This window comes from Silurus aristotelis (assembly GCF_946808225.1).
Source record: "Silurus aristotelis genome assembly, chromosome: 11".
NCBI classification, from domain to species: domain Eukaryota; kingdom Metazoa; phylum Chordata; class Actinopteri; order Siluriformes; family Siluridae; genus Silurus; species Silurus aristotelis.
Genome location: NC_139584.1, coordinates 4,895,392 through 4,921,372, shown reverse-complemented (window position 1 = coordinate 4,921,372; position 25,981 = coordinate 4,895,392). Strand labels below are relative to the sequence as shown.

The window sequence follows — 25,981 nt, the reverse complement described above, 5'->3', positions numbered from 1 at the left end:
TAGATAGATAGATAGATAGATAGATAGATAGATAGATAGATAGATAGATAGATAGATAGATGAAGCTGGCCTAATGGATGGATTGACTAAAAGCTCAACAGACAGACAGATAGCTCAACAGTTACCTTGTGTTTACTCATTCACTAGCAAACATGGCTAACTATTTTATTTGAACACAGCTAACAGCTTAACCAGGTCGCTAACACACATACCATAAAGGCCTTTTCCCCGAACTATAAACACAAAGTTGAAGACACATTTGTATAGGATGCGTTTGGATGCAGTAGCATAACATTTCCCTTCACATGAACTAGGAGACCCAAACATGTTCCAGCATAACAATGCCACTGTTAACAAAACCTCATGAAGATATGCTTTACCTAGGCTTAAACAAAGCCTTAAATGACCTGATATAGAGCTCTGACCTCAAACCTTGAATCTTAGTTGCTGTATTATGATTTTAATAATTCATAATTATTTTATGTGACTTTAAACATAAATTAGGAGAAGAAAAAAACACACCACTGTGATGTGTAAAAATACCATTTATTACATCTTTAATCCACTTATTTTATCCCCAAAATACAACTGTACATAATGGTTCTCATTTTTGTACAATACTTGTATCTATAAATTATAATTTTTAAACAATAAAATCAAAAAAAGTAAACAGAAAGATCAGAATTTCTGTTTTTAAAAACATTTTGGAAAAAATATTACTACAATTCACAAAGACAACGACGAATCTACACTGGCGAAAAAAGAGAAACATTGCGGGGGGATGCAAAATAAAAATAAAAAATAAAAACCAAAATTAAAACTTCTCTCTCTCACACACACACACACACACACACACACACACACACACACATACATTTCATTTATATTTATATTTTTATATTTATATAAATATATAGCGAAGCGACACTTCTGTTGGAGAAAACTTTATGGAGCGCAATTCCTAACATGCAGATTCAAGGGCGTTTGTGAGTTTGTTTGTGTGCGCATCGAGGAACTAGCAAGATAAGCGCTATATATCAGTTTGTACACACACACACACACACACACACACACACACACACACACACACACACACACACACACACACACTCTAAAAATTCATAAATGCTTAATTTTTTTTATTATTTCACTTTGCCATTCTATTCTTTACCTTGCAATACATCTGGTAAATACCCCTTAAATCATGCAAGTGTAATTTTGGACCAAATTTTTCTGCTGCTCCAGTGAATCTACGTCCTATCTATTGCACAGTCCCGTTATGACACTGTTGTAAACACCCAGTGAACTGTTTTATAACCATAAGAAAACCGGTAACCAAGTTCAAAAGGTTCACAATTCCAGTGGAACAGAAAAAACAACATGACATTGGAAGCAAGAGTCAAGAGCTGTACTGATGAAAACAAATGTGGATTTTTTCACAGGTCACTACTAAAAAAAAAAAAAATTCTGTACCAGATGTTCTTTTAAATTTTAATACTGCTGTTGCAAACATGATAATGTACTTATATGATTAAACGCTGGTAAATGCAGTTCACTTATTGACCACAAGGAGGCGGCTATTGTCTCCCTAAATCTTAGCTAATGTATTATTATTTGTACAGCGCAACACGATCGTTTATAATAATGTTATTTAAAATAAAATCTAATTGTTCGTCAGTAATTATTTAACAGGTTACTTTCGGGAAAAAAAAATGTTTTAGATGTATAGGATTTAGGTAAGAGTTCAGCCCCAAGAGATTCCAAGTATTGTAATTGTAGGCAAAAAGCATACAATGGGCCTAGTTTAGAAAAAGAATTTGTGCATTTATTTTTAGAACAGATCTAAAAACTAAATCAAATGTTTTTATTTTATAGAACATGGTCAGAAATACTTGTACTGAATGCTGTCTTAAACACTGCCTTAGGTTTTTAAAGACCAAAACATTTTGAAGTAGATATATTAATGCATAGACATATTACTAAGAATTTAAGCCATTTCCTTTTTGTGTTCCAATATAAGCCTTTAGATAGCAATAAAGGATCAAATTCTTTAACTTTCAGACTGAGAAGTAAACAGACCGAACTGGCTCTTTAGCTTTACTGCAGCGCCATCTGCTGTTATTTAAAAATAGAGCAACTGTAATTATATGGAATTAAGCAGCTTATTCTGTAGTTGGGGTATACAGCACATTTAAGTTTGTCCTGTTTTTATTTTGTTGTTGTGTCTGAACTAGTGTGACTTAGTTGTCTTAAAAATATGGTGTGGAAAAGAAAACACGTCAGTTTGCTCGAATACACACTCGGAGTCGAAGTGCAGTAAACACCAAAGGGCCGTAACTAAACAAAGGAAGAAATAAAAAATCATTGAGAAACAGGGAACGATTTGGAGTTTTGTGAAAAGTGTTGTGCGTTAACGTTTCTCAGTTGTGGAGGTTTAAGGTCTGTAAGTGCTATTCACCTAGCAGCATCTCAGCCAGTCTGTCAGAATGATGATGATGATTATTATTGTAACACCCTATTCATACTACTGTATTTTTCAGATAAGCAGGCTAATAGTGGCTGCAGAAATCAGTTCTGTGGTAATTTTGGAGCTTGAATAAAAATAAATCCACTTTATAAAAATAGTTTCAACGAACATTTTGTGTAACCTTAATATTGCTTGTGATTAGCTAGTCACGCTATTGAGGCATTTTTAAATGTCTAACATGAGCTAGCTACAACAAAAAAATATATAATTCTTGCTTGGCTTGACTAATAGCATCTACAATATGATTTGACTGATCTCTATTACTTACACAATAAAGTCACTTCCTGTCAGTGCAGCATTGATGCAAGAGGGGAAAAGGCAACAAAAGTTTATATTTTATGCCAAAAAAAAAAAAAATTGCAGTTCAACTATAGTTAGTTCTCCAGAGCACCACAAACACTTTAAAACCACTAAAAAAAAAATAACTATAAAAAAATTAACACGATAATGATAAAGCTGTGTTGGTTTGCTGGTTTGCTTATAGTCTGGAAAATAGGTACTACTTTACACATCACTGCTCTTCTTTAATAATTCATTCTCTATTGTCTGTATATATATATTTTCTAATTTGAAATGCAATATATACACTGTGTTTCAGAAAAATCTATATGTTACACCTTTTATTCTATAGTGGCATTTCCAGGAAATAACAATAAGTGAACAGCAAAAAAGATGCAATAAAGGGTCAGAATGAAGACCTCATCCAATGTGTACACAGGCTTGCTGGAGCGCTGGGTTTCTTTTTAGCTAAACACTGCTGAAGATACCAAGCCAAAAGAATATTTTACTGGTCCTCGAGGCAGTGCTGCATTTCCACTGCATTAAAAAAATGGTAGGAAAAAAAAAAAAGTGTCATATCCCACTGAGACTCTTAGAGATTTAAGCTGTGATTCTACCATATGCACCTGTTCTGTACTGTGCAAATTGTTCTGATACAGTCATGGCCATGCCCTTGACTTCCTGTAGTGGGTAAAAAAAAACATTTAAAATTATTAAAATTATTACTAAAATCATAAATTATTATTAAAATTAAAATATATATATTTTTTAATGCATGGGTGTTGACCAGTTTGTAAAACAAAACACATTAAAGAAAGTTCAATAACTGATTTAGTTAGCTATCTAAAGTCAGGTAAACGTAATGGAAAAAATATAACCTACTATGAATAAATTGTTTGATTCGGCAACCCTATTAACAGTGCAACTCCATTACAGTTTTTTTGCAGTTACCAGCCTGATGATGTATGCAATCCCCATGGCAACATTAACATGGTCAAGAAAGATAGTTGGTTTCTGTCAATCATGTTCTAGATATCGACTCATCTCAACCAGGTTGGTTTTGTAAACTGGGATTGTTAACAAACTAAGCTGTTCAAATAGGCGGAACATTTAGACGGCATTGTTTCTTCTTGACGGAATTATAGCTACATGTTATGCACAGTGTAGGTCAATATCATTTCTATGTATATGTTTGCTGGTGAATGCAAGTTAGCCACCATTTTTCCAGCATCGAATTGTGAATTTGATCAGTTAGATTTTTTTTTCCTTGTCAGTTTAAAAAAGCCTCTGCTTCACTGCTTTAAAAGCCTCTTCGGTTATTTAACCGGGGCAGCATCGTCAATCGCCTGTTAAAAAAGAGCTCAGAGAAAAGGATTGTAGGTTTCAGAGTCCAAAAGTGTAGTGTGCAGGATTGTCAGTGAGCGGCTGGTCTGTTAATCTACCAGTCCTTCTTTCCTACATCTCCTTATCCATCTGTCTCTGTCCTCTCTCTGTTTCGTACATTCACCAGTGACAATCTGGTGTCATTTTGTTTAGCCCTTAGTGGAATCGGGGAAGAAGTTCTCGCTCACAAACACCTCCCGATACAGCGGAGGGAAGCTGCAGGCTGTTTCTGGGTGAAGAAGGTGGAAGAACTCCAGCTTATCGATGTGGAGGTTACAGATGGACTTTATCACGGGTAGTTTAGCCAGCATCTAAAGATAAGCGGAAAGAAAGTTCATAGTCTTTTAATGTTGTAAATTTGGTATAATTATACCATTAACATAACTGTCTGTAATCTCTCTAATAATCTTTCTGTCTGACTGTTTTGTTTTTGTTTTACTTAGAGTGCCAGACACTATATAAATCAAGTAATGGAAAAAAAGTATAATTTTTATCCATTCAGTCAGTTTTTCATTCTTTTTTTCCACTGCAAACATCTATCGCAGCTTTAATTTGTCAAAGCTGGTAAATGACTGTTGTATGAGATGATAATCCACAGCTAGGTGTGAGGCTTTGCACCATTTTAAGGCATTCTACTTCACCTCAGAAAATTATTCACATCTGCATCATGCAGTAAAATCCTGTAACACCTAGCTGTGAAATATCACCTTACATATTTATGTATATCTTTTCTTCTTGGAAGGCAGGATGTAATTGCAGTGTACACATTCCAAAATTATGGTAAAAAACTGTGTATAATATGTACCTTGTCGAGTTTGTGCTCGTTGGCGCCATCTCTGTTTAAGCAGCACTGTAGCGCCTGATAAACCTTCTCCTGCAGCCTCTGAACCTGCTGTCTGTCTGTAAGCCAGGGCCGATCTGATTAACACACACACACACACACACACACACACACACACACACACACACACACACACACACACAAAAAACCATAAAAAATCCATAAAAACCTCTGCAAATCTCCTAACCTCGACTCTCATGTCAACAAGCTCAATAAAGCCGTTGGTGATACACAATTATCATCTCAATTCAAGGCAACTTCTCATCCATATACGTTCACACACAGTATCTGCTCCCTTTCGCTTTCATTCACCCTTACTTTCTATCTCATTCTATTGCTATAACACTCTTTTCTCTCTCTTTCAAAATGTCTTGCAATCACTCTCACTGTTTATTACTATCTTTCACTCCCTCTCTTTGTTTCACTCTCTATTACTTTCTTACACTCTCACTCTCTATTAATTTATATTACTCTCACTCTGTTCATTTCTATTCCTCTTCTTCTCTCTGCTTCTCACTCTATTAATTTCTATTACTCTAACTCACTTCCTTTCACTCTATTACTGTATTACTCACTCTCTTTCTCTCTTCCACTCATTTTATTACTTTCCATTACTCTCACTCTTTCAACGTCTGAATCTGTTACTTTCTATTACTCTCACTCTGTCCTCCTCTGAATCATTTTTACTTTACTTTCTTTTACTCACTCTATTATTTTCTCTTACTTTCACTCTCATTTACTCATTTCCTTACTTTCTCACTCACTCTTATTCCTACACTTACTCTTACTGTCTCACTCTCTTACTCTCACTCGCCTTTTTCTCTCAGTCACTGACGCCTACATTTTCTTTTCTCTCAGTCACTCTATTACTAATTTCCTTACTTTCCTGCACACTATTATTCTTACATTTACTTTTGCTTTCTCACTCTTTTTGATGATCTTTCTCGCTCAAAAAACTAGCAGTAGAATTCTGGCAATTCTAGTAATGAGCCAGTCTGTTTTGCTCTGCAAACATCAACAATAGATTTAACATCTCAATCCTAGCTAGATGTGAGGCTTTACACCAATGTAATGCACTCTGCATCATCTCAGGCTGTTCTGATTTGCCTCGCCTTCATCTCGCACCTCTGCATCATGCAGTAACCTCCTGTAACTTCTCAGCTAGCCTTCAATTATCTTTCACATACTGCAGATTTTGTGTAATACGCAGCTAGCGTCAGTACAAATAAAATGTTATATATTGGATTTGAGTTGATTAAGATGGAAGACCTGGAGAGAATAAGACAGCGGCACTAAACAAAGCCATTTCTTCTTCCGTTAGCTGCAGGCGGCTCATCAGTTTAGCGAGTTCAAACACAGCGTTCACCAGGTCATCACAACCTACAGGGCAAAATAACACACTGGGTAAAACTTCGAAAATGTGTTCCCATGATCCGCCACATCGCGGCTCTCGAGCTCCGACTGGATGATTGTCAAACACAACACCACAATCAGGTCAGGTGGAGAAACTGGCACTGGAGCTTTTAACTAATGCAGTAATTAAATAAATTAACGTGAACAAGGAATTTATATTTTAATTATACAGTACAAATACAGGATATTCAGGTTTGAGAGTATCATGAGAGTGAGAGATAGAAAAATAACAATTCTGCAGTTGTTATTAATGCAAAGTACGTGGCATTTGGTGCCAATGTTGGCATTTTCTGAGTCACACCCTGTGAACGACACTTACCAAGAGCTTTGAAGAGCTGAACACTTGCGAACTTCCCATTAAAGAGCACCGTGTGGTTCGCAGGGTTGTAGGCTCGACACATCTGAATCAGCAGCACGCTCAGACATCCTGCAAAGAGAGTGAGAGAAAAAGAGAAAGAGTGAGACACAGAGAGAGAGAGAGAGAGAGAGAGAGAGAGAGAGATAGAGAGAGAGAGAAAGAAGTCCAAACAAATCTGTGTGAAAATGTTTAAATGTGTGGGTGTTCTCTTTATTGAGATAGTGAACTCAGTGTTTTTATTTCAATGTGAAAATGAAGTAAAGAGGAAAAACACTCAATAAACTCTGCACTGAAAAAAAAAAGAAAGAAAGGTGATCATTCAAACACAAACAATACATAATGCAGAGGATTATACAGCTTTATGGAAAAATCGAACGAAATAAACTGCTTAAAAAAAAAAAGCAGAAATGTCCAGAGGATTCTGTGAATGTGCTAAATGAAGTACAGTGAACTTCAGTACACGTAGTAAAAGTCAAGCTTATACAACATTTCCATAGAAACATGACGTTCCGGATGCTTCCAAAGAAATATCCTGTATCTCTGTTTGTAAGAGTGTGTGTGTGTGTGTGTGTGTGTGTGTGTGTGTGTGTTCTCTGACCTGCTTTAAGCAGGATGATCTGGTCGTTCTGACACAGCTCCATGAAGCCAGAGATGCGCTTGGCGAACTCCACCACATACTGGATGGCGTTAGTGAGGTGCGCCACACACTGCTGCCACATCACCTCAGTCGGCTGTACAGGAAACAACAGAGTGTGTTCACTTCCCACAAATCTCACATCTCAATGTGTGAATCTAAAACACTCCATTATGAGGTCTGAATTACAGGACATGTTGCCACCACATTACTACAATATTATAAAGCACAGTGTTTTAGTGATTGACTGTTTAGTTGAGCGATAGATTGATTTGAGATTTTAGGGGAATGAGTACCTTGTTCTGGTATGTGCGAGTCTCCTCGGCTGAGTACAGGTTCCATACAAGCCGTTTCAGGTCCTCTGTACTGTACTGACTCGTCTCTATGTGTGATTTCACCACACTCTGGGCGATGCGCTCTGCAAACACAACACACCCACATACACACATGAGTGAATACACCATAGCACAATCTTATAATCAAAAAAGCACTTTATCACCACAATTAACCAAATTAAATCAACCAAAAAATCATTTATGTATTCAGATAAAGAAGTGAGAAATATGTTAATTCAGGCTAGGTGATGCCAAGACCGTTATACTGTAGGTAGTCAGCTATCTAGCTAGAGAGTTAATGAGTGAGTAAATAAGTGAGTGAGTGAGTGTAAGTTACAGGAGCGAAAAAGAGAGAGAGAGAGAGAGAGAGAGAGAGAGAGAGAGAGAGAGAGAGAGAGAGAGAGAGAGGGTGAGAGCAAGAAATAAACAGATAGAGAGACAGAGAGTGAACATGTTATAGCATAGCATAGCATAGCTAGATAGCTAGATAGATAGAGCTAATCTAAATGGATCTAAAAGTTGTGTCCAGTGTCAGCTTTTCGGAACATTATGAGTTAAAATGCAGTTTGATGTTCTCCGATATGTTCAGGACAGAGGAGTACACGTTTGTCAGTGTTGTGTGCTATGACATTAGTGAGCAGGCTATAAACTGACCCATCTCGAGTAGTAAGAATCCCTCTTTGAGTGGTGAAAGTCCAAGGTGTTCTTGTTTAGACTCTGTGGAGCCATTTGAGGATGAGTTACTGCCTTCTCCGCTGCTCCCCTCTCCGTTCGCCCTGTTGTTGCCCTGCAGCTCCAAGCCGCAGTACTCGTCCTCTGGAGTCAGGGGCAGGTCTAACAGCAGGCCTCCGAGGTCGTCGAGGTCACTGCTGAGGGCTGCGCTGGAGCTGCGGCTGCAGGTTCCTATGTTTCCGTCGTGGCTCTTCTCCCCAGGTTCCTCGCCCACTTCGCCTGAGGACACGATGCTGCTGATGCATTCCTGACCCTGCTGGTGTTTCTGCACCTCAGCGTACAGGCTGTCTCGCTGCTTCTTAGACATACGGCCAAACTTCACAGCTGAAAGACAGAAAGAGAGTAAAAAAGAAAAGACACATCAAGAGAGGTCAGAATAATATATTTTAATGCACAAAGCTGTGTTCGCTTAACATTCTAGATTCTCAAGTGCATAGTGTCAAATATAATGTACAATGTGTGAGTTGAGACACCGCCTTGCACTAATCACAGTCCACAGATTGCTCATCACTTCCATTCTGTTATTCGTAACTCAAGACCTTTTAACATCATTAATATATCATTTCAAACTGAATAAAGTGTGTGGATTTATGATCCTAATGAATGTTTAATGTCTATGTGAGGAATGAAACACTCTTTGTTGAGATGATACAGGAAATTAATCAGTGATGAATTGGTACAATGATGCTGATGACTTGAAGATACTGTTATTCCCCCAAAATGATAGCAGAGAATGATGTATTTTATATGATAAAATAGACAATTATAATTATGTATTGATAAGTATAGTTAAATGTACAGGAACATTCATTGAACAAGTTGGTTCATGTTGTCATTTACGTAAAAAACGAGACAACCTTCCTCCAGAACCCTGTTGCTACACTAAACAACATAGAGCTACAACACATAACACAAAGCTACATAAAGTGCATCGAGTGCAACCTAGTGCAAACGAAAAACAGTACAGACAGACAGTATAGACAGACAGACAACACAAGACAGTGTGGGACAATACACATAACACAAGATAGCACCGACCAGTAAACCCACTGTATACCCTGAATATACAGTACTGTGCAAAATGGACTATAAAGACTATAACTGAGAGTATATGTAAACAAACACAATGCAGTGCAAAAATATGGTAAGATAAGATATGAATATCACTAGCACTACAGGCAGAGCTGCTGATATTAATTTACCACAAATAGATGTGTAGAGTTGGTCTTACCGTCGCGGCTCATGCCGAGTGCCAGACATTTCTGCAGCCGGCAGTGCTGACACCGGTTCCTGTTCGTCCGATCGATCACACAGTTTCTCTGCCGAGAGCATGAGTACATGGCATTGTTTTGCTGACTGCGTCGGAAAAAACCCTGTAGAGGAGATATCATATTATATCATTATTTACAGCCTGAGGTAATGCGTTGCCAATATTTTAGACAAAGAAAAATACGTTTTGGAAAAAATTTCAACAAACAGCATCCATGCAATCATTTTGAATAAAAATAAATAAATAAATAAATAAAAACCCCAAAAACAATACAAACCACAATATCTGTATGACAATATGAACAATATATCGATGTATCAGAAAGCTATAGTTTCAACTATGAATTGAGCTAAATTTTATTGTGGGGTCATAATCAATATGTAGAAATAAAGTAATAAATAGAATTTGGACATGTGTTTAACTTTAAGAATGGAACATGATAAAAAAGAACATGGATTTATTCAAAAACCTTTTTTTTTTGTTTTTACAGTCAATGGAATGGAAAACCTTTAGGAAACTGGTGTATAAAAATAAAAACAACAAAGCTGAACTTTTATACTTTTTGATTATATAAAAACTAAGTGAAAAATTTAACATTATTCTTTTAAAGCAGCAAGAAAATATCTCTATTTAATAATAATTTATTTTAAAACATAATTAAGAAATATAATAGGTGATACGAGACAATCAAAACAACAAACAATACACAAATATTAGAAATAAATATAAAGCATTAATGAAGTTAAAACTAATCAATCATTCTGATTGAATTTATTGGCACCATAATTTAGTACAGAGAAAAAAAGAAAAACAGAAAGAAAGAATTTTTTTTTTATGCACAAGTTTTCGTTACCTTACATCCTTCACATGTGATCACTCCATAATGGATTCCTGATGATTTGTCCCCACAGATCTTACAGGGGATCACTGCAATTTGAGCTGAAGGAGGGAGGAAAAATGAGAAAGAAAGAGAGAGAGAGAAAGAGAGAGATGTTACTGAGCTGACCTCTCAAGTGTCAGAAATACTAAGCAGAGTACAGGTTCAGTGACCACACTCTGGCCATAGAGAAGGGCACAGTGACACAAACAAACATGACTTCCTTTGAAAGAGAGTGTGTGCAGATGTAATACTGGTGAGGTCGATACACAGGAACCTTTTATAATGCAATGGAAAAATATTTTGAAATAGTTTTTTAACTCTTCTCACAATTTGGCAGCCAAACAGGAGAAGAGCAGGTGCAGGCGTTAGTGAGGGGGAGAAATCACGCTCACCTCTCACAGGTTACACAATCAACATGTATCTTATTGATCCATCTTTCCACATTTAGAATTATATTTTTACTCATTTTATTTAGTTTATTTACACTTTGCACTTTACACTTTTCTCTTCATTTTTTTCTACTTTGTCATTAATGCATGTAAACAATCATGACCGTACAGAGATTAGATTGGGGTTATGACCTGATGATGATCTTTTGAGAAGCGAAAAAAAAAACAAAAACAAAAAAAAAACAACCTTCTACTGAAAAGCAGAGATGGAACATTTATCTGCAAAACCCTCGGACATGAATAGATGTATCTGTTTTAATCCGCTGTATCTAATCGGGTGGAAACAAAGAGAGACTATGTAGCGGTGTGGTAAAGCTGAGTGTGTTCCTGGAAAAATATCCCTGAAAAAATCCCACTAAACCATCGCATATAAAGAGAAAGCCCAAGGCAATGTCTTAAAATCCACCCTGAAGTTTCAGAGACAATCTGTTCTCTAGTTCTTCTGCTTATCTAAACTCTGGAGTTCTCTCTGTACTGTAAGAGCTGCTAATAAGGTTTGAGGGATGTTGTAAAATTAGCTTTGCTGAGAGAAAGAAAGACAGAGAGAAAGCAAGAGATAGATAGGTAGATAGATAGATAGATAGATAGATAGATAGATAGATAGATAGATAGATAGATAGATAGATAGATAGATAGATAGATAGATAGATAGACAGACAGACAGACAGACAGACAGACAGACAGACAGACAGACAGACAGACAGACAGACAGACAGATAGATGAGTGCGTGAGTACACTCGAAGTGAACATGCCAAAACTGTATGCCAAAGTATCAATATTTTTGTGTGCACACCAGCGTTATCCAGCACTGCCATAATGACAACATGGAGCTGCTGGATGTTAGACACATGCCGCTTCTCTTCGTTCCGCTTGGATCCCCACAGATGCTTAATAGTGTTCAGGTCTGGAAAACATACTTGGTCAATCCATCACCTGAACTCCTGAAGCAAGGCAGTTGTCATCCCGACAGTGTGTTTGGGGTCGTTATTATGTTGGAAAACTTCCGTTCAGCCCAGTTTCTGAAATGTGGGCGTGATGTTCTGCTTCAGAAAGTCACAATACATGTTGGAATCCATGTTTCCCTCAATGAACTGCAGTTACCCAGAACCAGAACCAGAACCGTGCAGCCCCAAACCATGATGCTTCCACTAACATGCTTGACTGTAGGCAAGACACAATTTACATGGTTCTACTCATCAGGGCGTTACCACACATGCTGGACATCATCTAAACCCAAACAAGTTTATCTTAGTCTTATCAGACCACAGGACATGGTTCCAGTAATTCTCCAGTAGCTCTTGGACATGTTGTCTTCAGCAATTTGTTTGTGGGCCAGCTTTAGACGGCCAGTCAGAAGAGGCTTCCCTATGGGACGAAGGCCATGCAAACAGACTTGTTGCAGTGTGCGGCGTATTGTCTGAGCACTGACAAGCGGACCTTCTGCTCGTGCAACTTCTAAAGTAATGCTGGCAGCACTCATGCATCTGTGTTTTAAAGTCAGCTTCTCTGTAGCTGACGCACAGCTTGAAGCCTCAACTTCTTTGATCGACCCTTGCGAGGCTTGCGCTAGCTCTAGTTTCTTTTTTATACCCCTGGTGTATGTTTTCAAGTTTAAAAATATTAATAAAAAATGCACTCAAAGAGATTAAACAAACGAGGTCCACCACTTGATACGTTCCTGAGGGAAGTCAGAATTGAACTATGTTCCTTATGTAAAAAGGATAGCATTCGGTGTACTGTACTGGGAGCCCTGGACTGAAATATTCCAGTAGGAATACGTGTATATAATATATATTCTAAGAGATAAAGCAAGAAAGAGGGAGAGAAAATATGTTACAACAGAGCGTGTGTGTGTGATCTTAATAGGGTTTGTGTGTGATGACTCAACCTAAATAATAGCATAGTTTATTGTGATTTGGGTTGTTGCTGAACACCTTCAGAGAGTCACTGTACAAACACTCAAACACTGTTATATAACTGTATAAATATCATATAATAATACTGTAAGTGTGTGTGTGTGTGTGTGTGTGTGTGTGTGTGTGTGTATATATGTTTATAAAGTGTGTTTATAAAGTGAAGCTATAAGGGCTGTCAAAATTAATGTTAACGCAAATTAGTTTTGACAGCACTGATTTTTATCAATGAGCGATTAATGCAGCACACATTTCTGTTCGACAATTTTTTGTAAACATTAAACCCTTTAACACGACACACAATTATTTATCAATGCCCTTTCGTTACACAGATTTCTTTTTAAACTCTACCTAAAAATTCATAATTTTTCATCACTAAACTTTTGTTTTACTGAGGCGCCAAGTCTCAAGTCAAGCATCACAATTAACAATGATGCGCACATCCGGCAATTAAAAACGTCCACGTGGAAACATTGCAAACGTTTCGTTTGGTATCCTGATGATTTCTGTAATTTAAAACACCACACAAACATTTACAAGTAAAATATTTACAAGAATATTTTGTCTTCATGCTCTATGTTCAGTATGGTTTCACTAATAATAAACATACATTTCCATAAAGCATCAATATTTGTCCATGTTCATGTTCATTAGAGTATTAAACACTTTTAAAGTATTTATTTTAGGTACATTTAGAACTGATAAAAATGTGTGATTAAGTAGTGATTAATCACAAGTTAACTCATAACATTAATTATGCGATTAATTGTGATTAAATATTTTAATCAATTGACAGACCTGAAAGATATCAAAAACAAGTCCCTTTCTATTCTCCTTCAGACTATTATATAAACACTAGTTGGCCACATTCCACAAGTGCACTCAGTTGAAGGAAGGAGGAGATGGTTACCATAGCAACCATAATGATTTCTCCCTTTTGGCCCCACCCCTTTTCTTCAAACTGGTACACACAGAGACAATAAGCCTCTGATTGGTCAGGATACATAACAAGCAAAAGGTCTTTAACCGTCTCCATAGTTTGATATTCCGTCTCCATACTACCCTGTCCTTTACATTTGTCTCTTTCTTCTTCCTATATACACCCCATGTCCCTCCTCTGCACATTACCAAACCATCTCAATCTTCTCTTTCACCACGTCCCCAAAACAGTATGTTCTGTAGTGTTTTACTCTTCTTAAATCATAGCAATTTGCCAAAAGGTACAACTTTTATTTAATGACATTTAATACTCTTTTTTTTCCATTTATAGTTGCAATAAACATTGCAAAATGTCTACATAACAAATCTATAGCCGTCAAAAAAAAACTAAATGCAGGTCGTCATGTTACCAAGCAGGTTAAAATTGCATAGGAGCATAAACACCTCCTTCCTGAGGATCATCTCCATGATTTAACACTGGAGAATCCCCACTGACAATTACGCATGTTTTGAAAATCCGTTTGGACGAGTGGCTACTATAGAAACACTATATTCATATATACACTATATACAGCATATTCTTTAAAATGTGCTAATATCTTGCTGTTGTTTAGGACTTGTGACAGCACGTCAGAAACATGAACTCAGAGCTTGCTCGTAAAACTATTTTTATCTCACGGCTCCACTGCAGAGACAAGCATTTACCAGGCTGTTATACCCAGGCCAGAACACTCTTTAAAGATATATATCAAACTTTAAAAACATATTTTTTGAATTTTTATTATATTATGCAAATTTGTTGAAATTGTTTCCTCGTGACTAAACTGTCTGGTTTCAACGACTCGCCTTATTGGTGATTAATGTGGAAAAAGTATTTTTGGGCAACCCAGTGCTACCGGTTTAGGCGCTTGGTTATGTAACTCTGCAGCTTTGAACAGAAAATGTGGTTTCATGGGCTATTTGAATTTCACAGCAAACAATATTGGTTTCGCATTATTCTTCAAATTATGCGTTTTTCGCCTGTGATTTTCATTTGTTGTTCGTTTGGTTTTATAATCAGTTTTCCAAAAAAAAAAAAATCACGTTTATATTTACTACGTAAACTAAAAGTTTTTTGGGTTTTTTTTATATTTTATTTCATCCTTTTATTTAATCCTTTTTTTCCCTCAAAAATCTGGACAGTGAAGATCATGAAGTGTACAGAATACTGTGCTCTGAGGTTATGTTAAGTGGCATATTATTAAGAAGATAGTAACACTGCACACTGTTTCTAAAGTGTCTCTGAAGGCGCATACACATAAATGAAAGAAGGAAAAAAAATTTGCCATGAGTTTTAATCAAATCCAAGGATGTAACCCATTAATCACAGTCATACTTTATATACACTGCAAAAAAAAAGAAAAAAAAAAAGAAAAAAAAATATTCCTTTCAAAAACAGCCTATTCACCTGCCTTTATAAAGGATTCCAATGCTGGTGGGGTTTTTTTTTACCCTATGTAAGAAGCAAACACTGTGAATGAAAAACCATTTTGGATTTTTGTTGACAGAATATCGAGGTTCCTACAACACAAAGTCAGAAATAAATTCTAGCAATGAAGAAAATATGAAACCTATGAGGGCTAGATAGCTTAGTTTGGCAACATTCTGCAATATTAGCTACAGTTTAGTTTTTAGAGGTCTTTTAATGTCTAGTTTGTAATCATTGTTAGTAATCAATTAATGGATAGTTTTTTACCCGTGCATTCTGAAGAAGTGGTGTGTTTTCCCAAAATACACCACAAACCATGTGTTAATGCTAATCAATATGGCAATAAGCATTAATTAAAAATAAATATTTTTGGCACATGAACACCAATTGTGAAACTTCTGACGAATTGGAAGAACTCTGCAATTGAGAAGATTTTAAAATGGCCGACTCCCTGATTTCTTGATCACTGCCTTGAAAAGTGAACTAGGGAGTGGACAGAGACGCACCTCACCTCAGGCTTGATTAAAGGCAGTATGTTTGATTAAACAGAGGGATGGTATGTAATCCATAACACTGTCCTATACATAATTAACCATGTGACTGATTAAACCTGAAGCAGAACCTGAGCTGGAAAAGTGAGACGGTGGAATGACACCACTGTGACTCGTGAAATATTCACACAGGAGATGAAACTGTTCTTCAGTATAAGTAACAGGAGTGAATTAAAGCTCTGGATGTGTGCTGGCATTTAATTAGTCCCCACAAACTACAGAGAACAATAAAAAACTTCACTATTTTATTTTTATAGTTGATTTTTGCTTTTTTTACTTATTTTTTTTTTTAGATTTTAAAGTATATAAACATCTGTCCTTTTTTTTTTTTAAATTAATGTGAAATAAAAATTTGGATTTGAAAATCTGAAAAAACTTTCTCTAGAGCAGATAAAAAATAAATAAAAATAAAATATATATATATATTTGATCTGATATAGAAATTTTAACAGGTATTATACTAAATTAATTAATATTCAAGCACATTTTATTTTATTTAAATTAATTAAATGGACTTTTGGTTTGTGATTTATTTTATTTTTGAAACTCAAATTTCCAGGTTTAAATACACAACAAAATGGCAGCAGTAGAAATCTGAATTCTAGAAAACTTTTACATTTGGGTTTTTATTTAAATGGAAAAATGAAATATGACCGAATGAACCGAGTACGGAAAAACGTGTCATGAAGAAAAGTGACACCAAGACAGAGAATGATTTATAGATTCAACTTCCAACAGGCTGCTTGTAAGACACTCTGACATCTGTAAGATTTCCTTTTTTTTTTTATATAGTAATTCTCTAAACACCAACATAAACAATAACCACTGGCAGGTTTAGAGAGCAGTAAAGGCAGCCGAGGCCGAGGCAGGCTAAGGCAGAGTCAGTAACAGTCTACTGTATTCACTTATAAAACGTTAACACGCGGTCCCGGATCTTTAAGTAGAGCCTTTGTTCTTAAGTGTGCGTTAGTAAAAGAGATGAAATAGAGTGAGATTTAGTTGGATTACACATTGAGCACATTTTAAAACCAAAATGAAAAAGAACATGCTGATGTACAACTATTATCTTCGTCCCAAACATGAACAGTGAGCAACTTATTGTCATAAGCAAACATCAAGCTTACAGATAGACTATTCATTATTATATGGACAATATAGACTAACGCACATTTACTGTTCTGATTGGTTCGGCACTGTCATGTTTGCTTTCTCATTGTGTTGTGTTGTGTTGTTCGTGCAATTTATGTAGCATATTGGTCCCGGAGGAGCGTTGAAACTTTTCACTGTGCTGTGTACTGTATATGGTTAAAATGGAAACAGAATCCACTTAGTCTAATTGAACAATAAATAAAAATATTTTTAGAATGCGAATAAAATGCACAAACACTTTCATTTGGAAATGTATTTCATAACTACCCAACTCCAATGTACAACTGTCAACTAAAACCTAGTTAATTTTCATACTAAAATGTAAGAACAATAAATAAATGAGAATATTTAATAATAAAGAAATCAAGAATAACACAAAATAAATAAGAAATGCACAATTGTTAGCTCAGACTCCAACACAGCTATAACTACCAAACCAAAATGTCAGATATCTTGAGAGACATTTTCATGCATTAGTTTTTTGACCAAAACTGTCATAAAAACTGACTTAAAAAAGGCATCAAAAAATACATTTAAAATCTTTTTTATTTTGACAAATTTTCAGAGATTTGATGAACAGTTACATAAGCTCCTGAAGGCTACTGAAAAGTATACAAGTGTAAAATAATATATAAAAATAACGGCCCCTAGATGTTTTGTGAATTTGATCAAATATTTAGCAGTTTGGAGCCACTATAGTTTTATGCCCTTGAATAAAAGTAAAGTACTTCAACATGGAAAGGAGTGTGTGTGTGTGTGTGTGCGTGCGCGTGTGCGTGTGCGTGTAAACTTACATGTGTGTTGTGTCTAAAGTTTGCTTTCATACCCCCTTTAGGAAATGACATAACAGACGAATTGATTTTTTCTCACTTTCTCGCTTCATATGCAAACAACCGGCTGAAAGGATTCACAATTACTAAAGTAAAACTGAAGACTGTGACTTCTCACACTGTAAGACATGGTGCCAATAGTGTGTGTGTTCCCCACGTCAGATTGTACAATGAAGGTTCTCTGACGAGAGATCTGTGATTAAAGAAAATGGCTTCATTCTGCTTAAGTAATCAATCAGAATAATCCAGGCTATTGCAGATATATGAACATGGACAAGATGTTCTGTAGAACAGCCAAGGTTGAAAACATGTTTAGAAAAGAAAAAAGCTGGAAAAAAGACAACACGGATTATCTGTTTTTAAAATGTGTGTTTTTGAAAGGATAAGAAAAAGGTTTGGACTCGTATGTGGGCACGAAGCGTGAGTGGACCTTTTTAGGTCAGATCTTTCAGTGAACATGAAGTATTAAGGACTTGAAATGATCTATCTGCATTCAGGATAGCTTTTTGTCATTCAATGGTGTCCATCTATTGATAGAATTAAGATAAAAGTTGTAACATGTCAAAAACGTTATTTGTCGGAAATTTAAGACACAACAACCATCTCATCAATTATCGCTTTGTTTTTGCGGTGACATGAACTCAATGAAAGGATTCTTTGACAGTGTGTTATTTCCTTCTGCAAAACTACAAAATCAATCCCAAGAGGTAAATCCGGATTAAACTGTGATCCCCCCACCCCAATACACACACACACACACACACACACACACACACACACACACACACACACACACACACACACACACACACACAAAACCCAAGCACATTTATGCTAGATAGGGGGAAGTTACCTCACTGGGGTGGACTCAGTGACCCTCGCTCTCGTGTCACATATTGACAGAATTGTAATGACCCACTTTCGCCAGAGAGGCCGCTGTTTCTCCCCACCGACTTGCACCAAACTTTTATTGCGTCCTTTTTCTTTCCCTCCTCAAATATCCATCCACAATGAGGCTTTGTCACTTTCACCACAGCAGCTTTTGTGCTCAGAATAGACAGAGCAATGGATGACAGTGTTCTGCTTTGTATCGATTTGCCCACTTTTTCTCCGAGTGAGGTTAATCTTTAAAGACAGAAGTGGGTCAATGGAGCAGCGGCTGACACACTTCACTTCTGCTGCGTTGTTGTGCGCCACACACACACACACACACACACACACACACACACACACACACACACACACACACACTTTCACCAAACCTTTATATTTGTCATCCATAAAGAAGCAATTGGCCGTCAAATAAAAACACCACAGCAGCACAAATTGTCTAAACGAAACCTGCATAAATTATAAATGACAGCAGTTTTTACGCAACAACGAGCAGCAACTAGGATCAATTATGATCAAATAAAACGTATGCAACCAATTGCGCCAAATCCAATTCAAAGGGCATGTTAGGACATTTTAAAAATCATGCTGGGTTCCTCTGAGTTACATAACCAAAGCCGCGTTCTAAATCAATAAGCACTAAAAGGTTAGTAAAACTATGTAGGGTGCAGATCTCTGTGATTGTTAGTGCACTTGCGAAGGGAGAACCAATGCGATTAGGATCGAAGCCGAATTCAGTTACTGGCCAAGTAAACAGCGAGCTAAACGTCACTTTCACGGCTGTCAAAACTTCTCCTCGGGTTCGCAGAGAATAACGTGCAAATTTATTGAAATAAAAAACTCAAAGCAACATATTAAACCATTGGCAGCAAATGCTTTCAAAAACCATGCATTAGAGCAGAATATAGTATAAAAAGAGAATTGCATTAGAATTAAACTCACCTCTCATGATGATGATGATGATGTTTTTTTTTTTTTTTTTTTTATCTGGAAATAATGATGCAAACTCCCGAAAAAAGATGAAATCCGCAAAATCTCCGCTCAAAGCCGAGAAAGCCGCTAAAACAACCAAATCGCATGAAGTTCACCGGAGAGACGCTCGCGCGAAGAACAAACACGCGATCAAAGGCTGGAGTTCATTTCCGCTCGGACCCTCGTATCGTTACTTGTTTCCCCCCTGCGGTCTGCCTGTGTCACTGTGTTTGTTTTTTCTTTCCTCTCTCTCTCTCTCTCTCTCTCTCTCTCTCTCTCTCTCTCTCTCTCTCTCTCTCTCTCTCTCTCTCTCTCGATCACTGACTCACTCACTCACTAACCTACTTTCTAGCGCGTGGACTCTCACATGATCTCGCGCAGCCGGTCCTCCACGGTTCTCCTTCGGGGCAGTCCGGAGCACGCGCCTTAAAAGGGGCAATAGGTGAACACCCGGGAGCCCTAGTGGTTACAAGCGGAGATACAAAAACATTGCAAATATTTATTTATTTACTTATTTTGTATTTAACTACAAGACTCCGCCTTCCATTCCTGGTTATGTAGACAAAACCACGCCCCATAACAGTCGAGGTTTGCCTGCAGATACATGCACATTTTTCAACTGTAGATCAGACCAGAACTTTTAAGTTCTCAGCATTTTTCCATGACATTTATGAAAGTTTCCTCCTACTGTCCATCAGCTTCAAGAAGAAACATTTTTTATAACTTTCAGCCAATCAGAGCACAGAAAGGTCACATTTCACTTATTAAAAAAAGTTATTCAAAAGACATGGTTCTGCCTGGAATATGAATTCAAACCAAGGCAACCTACAAACATATATTTTGCTCATACATGTATGTGTGGTTTAGACAGGATTGTTTCCAATTAATTACATTTTAGAACAGCTAACTATACATATGTAATAATCAAACTTTCCTACGATACGATACAACATGACACGATGTAGTCACCAATTAATGTGTGACAAAATTGTCCACAAATTAAGCACCGTTTAAGAATTTAACATGTGCTTCACAATAGACATGAATATCATCCACTATTAAAATCAAACCACACCCTTGTATGGCATCTTACTGTATTGCTTTTCATTGGTGACTTAAAGAAAACGTTTCACAATAAAAAAAAAGCTAAACCTTTACTTTACTGCATTTCTCTCATGTCACATCATGTATCATGTATCTCTCATTTAACAAGAGGGTTTTTTTTTTTAAGACAATTAAATATTGACATTTTGATTAGATTGCGATTCATATGTTGCTTTGATTAGTGTGCTGCTGTCGTGTTACCTAAAATGAAATCATTGTCGAATCACATCCTTGGAGCGTGGCTGTAATTTCCCTGAAAAGAGAAAAATGTTCTTGAAAAATGTCGTCATTCGCATTGAAGGAATGCCCCATAAGCCTCTATAAATCATCAACTTACATCAAGAATTAGTAATCATGCTAAAAAATGATATTGCATAAAATTAGGTTGTGTAATTATCTACAGTAAACGTTTCAGGAATTTCAGATGTTAGATAACCACATGTCACACGCAGGGATTGATGAATTCTGTCGAACTGCATGAGGAAGAGGTTAAGCATGATAATTCTGCAGGTATGCAGGGACTTTTTTTTATGTGTGTGTGTGTGTGTGTGTGTGTGTGTGTGTGTGTGTGTGTGTGTGTGTGTGTGTGTGTGTGTGTGTGTGTGAGAGAGAGAGAGAGAGAGAGAGAGAGAGTAAACTGTGTCAGTGTAAAATATATTAAAGTATATAAAAGTATGTAGCATCATGATTAGATGCTACATAAAAATTAAATCATTTAAAAATACTTTTTGCAATAATAAAATAATTATTTTGTAACATGTCATGCATCAAAGACATGAGTTTAAGATGGATGCAGTTGCCATTTAGAGTTATATTAGAGCTGGGAAACAAAATCCAAACGTAAGATAAACATAAACATGAACAGGCAGAAGGTTGGGTAATCGACAAACAACAATTCGAATCAAAAGCGCAAGTTACCAAACACAAAAACCACGGAAGTAAGACAAGATAAAAACCAAAATAGTAAACACAAAAAGATTAGGCTTGGTGAGTCAAGCAAATGTACAATAAAGGTTACTCTACAAAGACTCATTGCAAGAGGATTCACAGGGTGAGGGTGAGGGTGAGACTGGAAAAAGGTGTGCCCGGTTAGTATTTAGGTGATTTAGACTGTGCCAGCAGAACTCCAAAAATTGAGGTTTTGAAAGATAGTAGTTCATGGGGGCCAGTTCTGTAGACCACAGTGTAATTTCAGGATGCTCTTGACCAGGTCAAGAAGTGCACATAGTGTGGTGGGTGAACTTTCGAGGGTGACAGGCTTGAGACATGATATTTGGCATGGCACGTCTAGCTTATACTTGACAATGTTAATGTGGTAAAGGATCCTGTAGGGGTCGATGCATTGTACATTGATCTGCTTACATCCCTGAAGGACGAGGAAGAGGACGAAAGTGTAAAGACAAGGGAGTGGACAACTTGTTGATGATCATAATCATGGTATTGCCATCTGTACATGGTGATGTGGAATCAAAGGTGTTAACGTTAGGCCGCTAGGAACTTTTTCTTAACAGGTTGTATGTTCTTTGTTTCCCAGGTTGCCGAATGTCTGGTATAATCTATGCCGCTTTCTCCTTAGGCTAGGCAACAAAAATTTACAACCTGGTGGGCATGCAAAAAGTGCTTGTACTGATGTTTGTGTAATCCCATCATCCAAAGGAATTACTTGGATCATTGGGTGGAGCTTTAGACTTTCTACAACATTGTCTGAGAGCACCATTTCGATTTTGATGCTACTTCCAAAATTGGGGGTTGTCTGGGTGTTTCAGTGTAGGGGAAGTGGTGAATTATATCTCAAGCTTCTCAAAGGCCTCGTCTAGTGTTCTGTTCCACTCTAAATGCTTGGGTCCCTTTGTCAATAGGGATGTAAGGGGAGTGGCAACGACCCAAAGCTCCTTATGAAGCTTTTGCTGAAGTTTGCAAATCCCAGCAATCTTTGAAGATCTTTGAAGATCCTTTTCATAGGAATGGTTAATTCTGTGTCTGGTGCCACCTTGGCTTGATCCATTGCTATTAATTCGGGACCAGAAACAAGATTGTAAAACATGGAATTCACTTTTCTCCACTGTAACATAGAGCTGATTGTGTAAGAGATCAAACAGGCATTGGTATTCCACATTACTTGGCATATGGGATATGTGTCTTAAAAGAATAGGAACAGATTTATTTTGTAGTCAGCCATTTTTGTAAACCATGATGTGTTCTAGGCATTTTTCTAAATAAAGCATGTCATATGTTTCTTGACTTCGTAATGAGTTCTCTGGATCTACTACTTTTAAAAAATATTTAAAAAATACTAGATATACACTTTTGTTTGCCAGGTTATAAAATGTGTTATAAATATGTTTAATGTATTTATAGTTTATCTGTTCTGTGAATGATTTTCTAAACAACACCAACTTGAAACATGTCCAAGAAAAACATGAGAGAGAGAAAGAGAAAGAGAGAGAGAGAGAGAGAGAGAGGGAGAGAGCAGGATGAAGAGAGAGAATGAGAAAAGGTCAAGTGTATGTTATGTAACCTGGGAGTGTTGATTATGAAACACGAAACGATTTATTGTAAGTAGGTTAGTGGAACAAGAGAAGACCTTCATCATCTGCTCTCAGCTTTGTTTACACACAGCAAAGAAGAAAGAGTGGATAAGTGAATGTTTGCTGTACAGTCTTTAATGTTGGTCTTTGAAAAATAGGAAATTGTAAGCAGGTGTGTGAAACAGAGTAAAGAAAAACAGGTCAAATATGTAGCTACGTATGCAGAGTGCGATAGGTGGAGCTCCTGATTCAATGTGTCATAAAATTCCATGTTAATCTGTTAATTTTATGCTCCTCATTATTATGACATACTTCTCTAATTGATTTTCTCGCTCTCTCTTTGCCTAGTGTCAGTGTCGTAGGGTTTTCATGTTTGCAACAAATCTTATGTGACCGGATTTATTTTCCTCTATGTTTCATGCCAAATTACATAATTATATAATTGTTTCTCTGATTATTTTGTTTTTCCATTCAATACAACACTCCCGTTCCCACCTACAATTAATAAAACCACTAAAAACACATTGAACCTAAAATTTCAACTTATCAACTATCATTTCATTTCTTGTTTATAGAGTGACCTCAAATCAACATGGACACTTAGTGTTTCTCTTCTCTGCACTAAAATAAGTTTGTAATCATTTATAAAACTGGACAAATTAATTGCTGTTTTGAAAAGTTCATCAACAGTAAAAATGTGAACTATCGTTAGTCAGCTAGCATGTTGTAAAAACTACTCTCTGTTGTTCACTGTTTTTGCTGTCCTAGGATTTTCATTCAACATTTTTTACTGTAATGTTTTTCCATAAGTTGAAAAGAACCAACAGGCTCTCTGGCCTATAGCCATTAATATGCACACAATAAGAAGTTTTTGTAGAGCTGTCTATGGCTTTTTAAAATCCATTTTGCGTATTAAACATTTTAAGGTGGGAAAAGAGGCTATAACAGGTTACATATTAAGCTTTGTAAACATGCCTCTGAGGTTCCAGTGACCAGTGTTCCTGTCCTTTCTTCTCTTTGGATCTGCCAGGTTCATCCTGACGTCCTACAGTACCTCTGGATGAAGTCTTTCTCAATTGAGACCACTCTGTGCAGCTGGATATGGGTCCACATCTACAGCCTACAGATCCATGAAGTTGCTAAGCAACTTAAAACACTAAGGACTGATTTGGACTGTAAGTAATAGCAACAGTCTACTACATTGGCTCAGGATCACAGGCTGCATAAATAGATCTGCATTTACGCACCTATTACTGCACACCGCAACAATGTAACTACAATAAATGGATATTCGGTGCCACCCAGATGAGGATGGGTTGCCTTTTGTGCAAGGCTTCTTCCTCATACCATCTCAAGTAGTTTTTCTTGCCACAGTTGCCACTGCCTCACTCATCAGGGATAAACAATCTTTTTCTTCTTCTTCTTTTGGCTTCTCCCATTAGGGGTCGCCACAGCAGATCATCGGTCTCCAAACCCCCTTGTCCTCTACATCTGCCTCTTTCAAACCAACTACCTGCATGTCTTCCTTCACCACATCCATAAACCTCCTCCTTGGTCTTCCTCTTTTCCTCCTTCCTGGTGGCTCCATCCTCAGCATCCTACTACTGATATACCCCATGTCCCTCCTCTGCACATGTCCAAACCATCTCAATCTCGCCTCCCTCACCTTGTCTTCAAAACAACCTACATGCGCTGTCCCTCTAATAAACTAATTCCTAATTCTGTCCATCCTCATCTCTCCCAACGGAAACCACAACATATTCAGCTCTGCTACCTCCAGCTCCACCTCCTGTCTTTTACTCAATGCCACTGTCTCTAATCCATACAACATCTCAGGTCTCAACACAGTCCTATAAACTTTCCCTTCACTCTCACAGATACTCTTCTAACACAAATCACTCCTGCTATCACTCTTCTCCACCCACTCCACCCTGCCTGCACTCTTTTCTTCACTTCTCAAACACACTCTCCATTACTTTGCACTGTTGACCACAGGTACCCGAACTCCTCCACCTTCTCCACCTTTTCTCCCTGCAACCGCACCCCTCCACTGCCCTCCCTCTCATCCGCACACATGTACTCTGTCTTATTACTACTGACTTTTATTCCCCTTCTCTCCAGTGCATACCTCTTCTTCAGGTTGCATCTCCTACATAGAACATAGTCCACCTGTGTGCACCTTCCTCCACTCTTATTCGTCACCCTATGATCCTCGTTTTTCCTAAAATAAGTGTTCACCACTGCCATTTCCATCCTTTTCGCAAAATCTACCACCATCTGCCCTTCCACATTCCTCTCCTTAAGGCCATACCTACCCATCACCTCCTCATCACCTCTGTTCCCTTCACCTACATGCATATTAAAGTCTTTCCCAATCACCAATCTTTCATTCCTAGGTACACCATCTACCACTTCATCTAATTCACTCCAGAATTTTTCCTTCTCCTCCATCTTACATTCCACTTGTGGAGCATAGGCACTAATGAAATTTATCATCACCCCTTCAACTCCCATCTTCACGTTCATCAGAAACT

General features: G+C 37.2%; 1 protein-coding gene across 2 annotated transcripts; it reads right to left on the bottom strand.

Moving 5' to 3' along the window:
- Window positions 1-527: 527 nt before the first annotated feature.
- On the bottom strand, window positions 528-20,290 carry rorca (RAR-related orphan receptor C a). Of its 2 annotated transcripts, none has more exons than XR_014535828.1 (11): window positions 19,786-20,281; window positions 10,626-10,711; window positions 9,734-9,875; window positions 8,425-8,826; window positions 7,732-7,853; window positions 7,400-7,532; window positions 6,763-6,870; window positions 6,300-6,410; window positions 4,995-5,107; window positions 865-4,500; window positions 528-827 (listed from the first exon to the last, which is right to left on the bottom strand). XR_014535828.1 is itself a non-coding variant. In XM_083555013.1 (11 exons), the coding sequence occupies exons 2-11, from the start codon at window positions 19,790-19,792 to the stop codon at window positions 4,339-4,341; spliced, it is 1,386 nt and encodes a 461-aa protein (XP_083411139.1). In that variant the 5' UTR covers window positions 19,793-20,089; window positions 20,137-20,290; the 3' UTR covers window positions 528-4,338. The 2 variants fall into 2 exon arrangements, 1 of the variants encoding a protein (XP_083411139.1); XM_083555013.1 differs by having other exon boundaries at window positions 528-4,500; window positions 19,786-20,089; window positions 20,137-20,290.
- Window positions 20,291-25,981: the final 5,691 nt, after the last annotated feature.

What these genes read in the sequence shown, in the direction of transcription:
- rorca (XM_083555013.1), bottom strand. An exon ending in ATTCTTACTACTCGAGATGG is followed by an intron (nt 7,854 to 8,424) that starts GTCAGTTTATAG and finishes TTGTGTTTGCAG; the next exon opens with AGCGCATCGCCCAGAGTGTG. An exon ending in TCAGCTCTTCAAAGCTCTTG is followed by an intron (nt 6,411 to 6,762) that starts GTAAGTGTCGTT and finishes TTTGCCCTGTAG; the next exon opens with GTTGTGATGACCTGGTGAAC.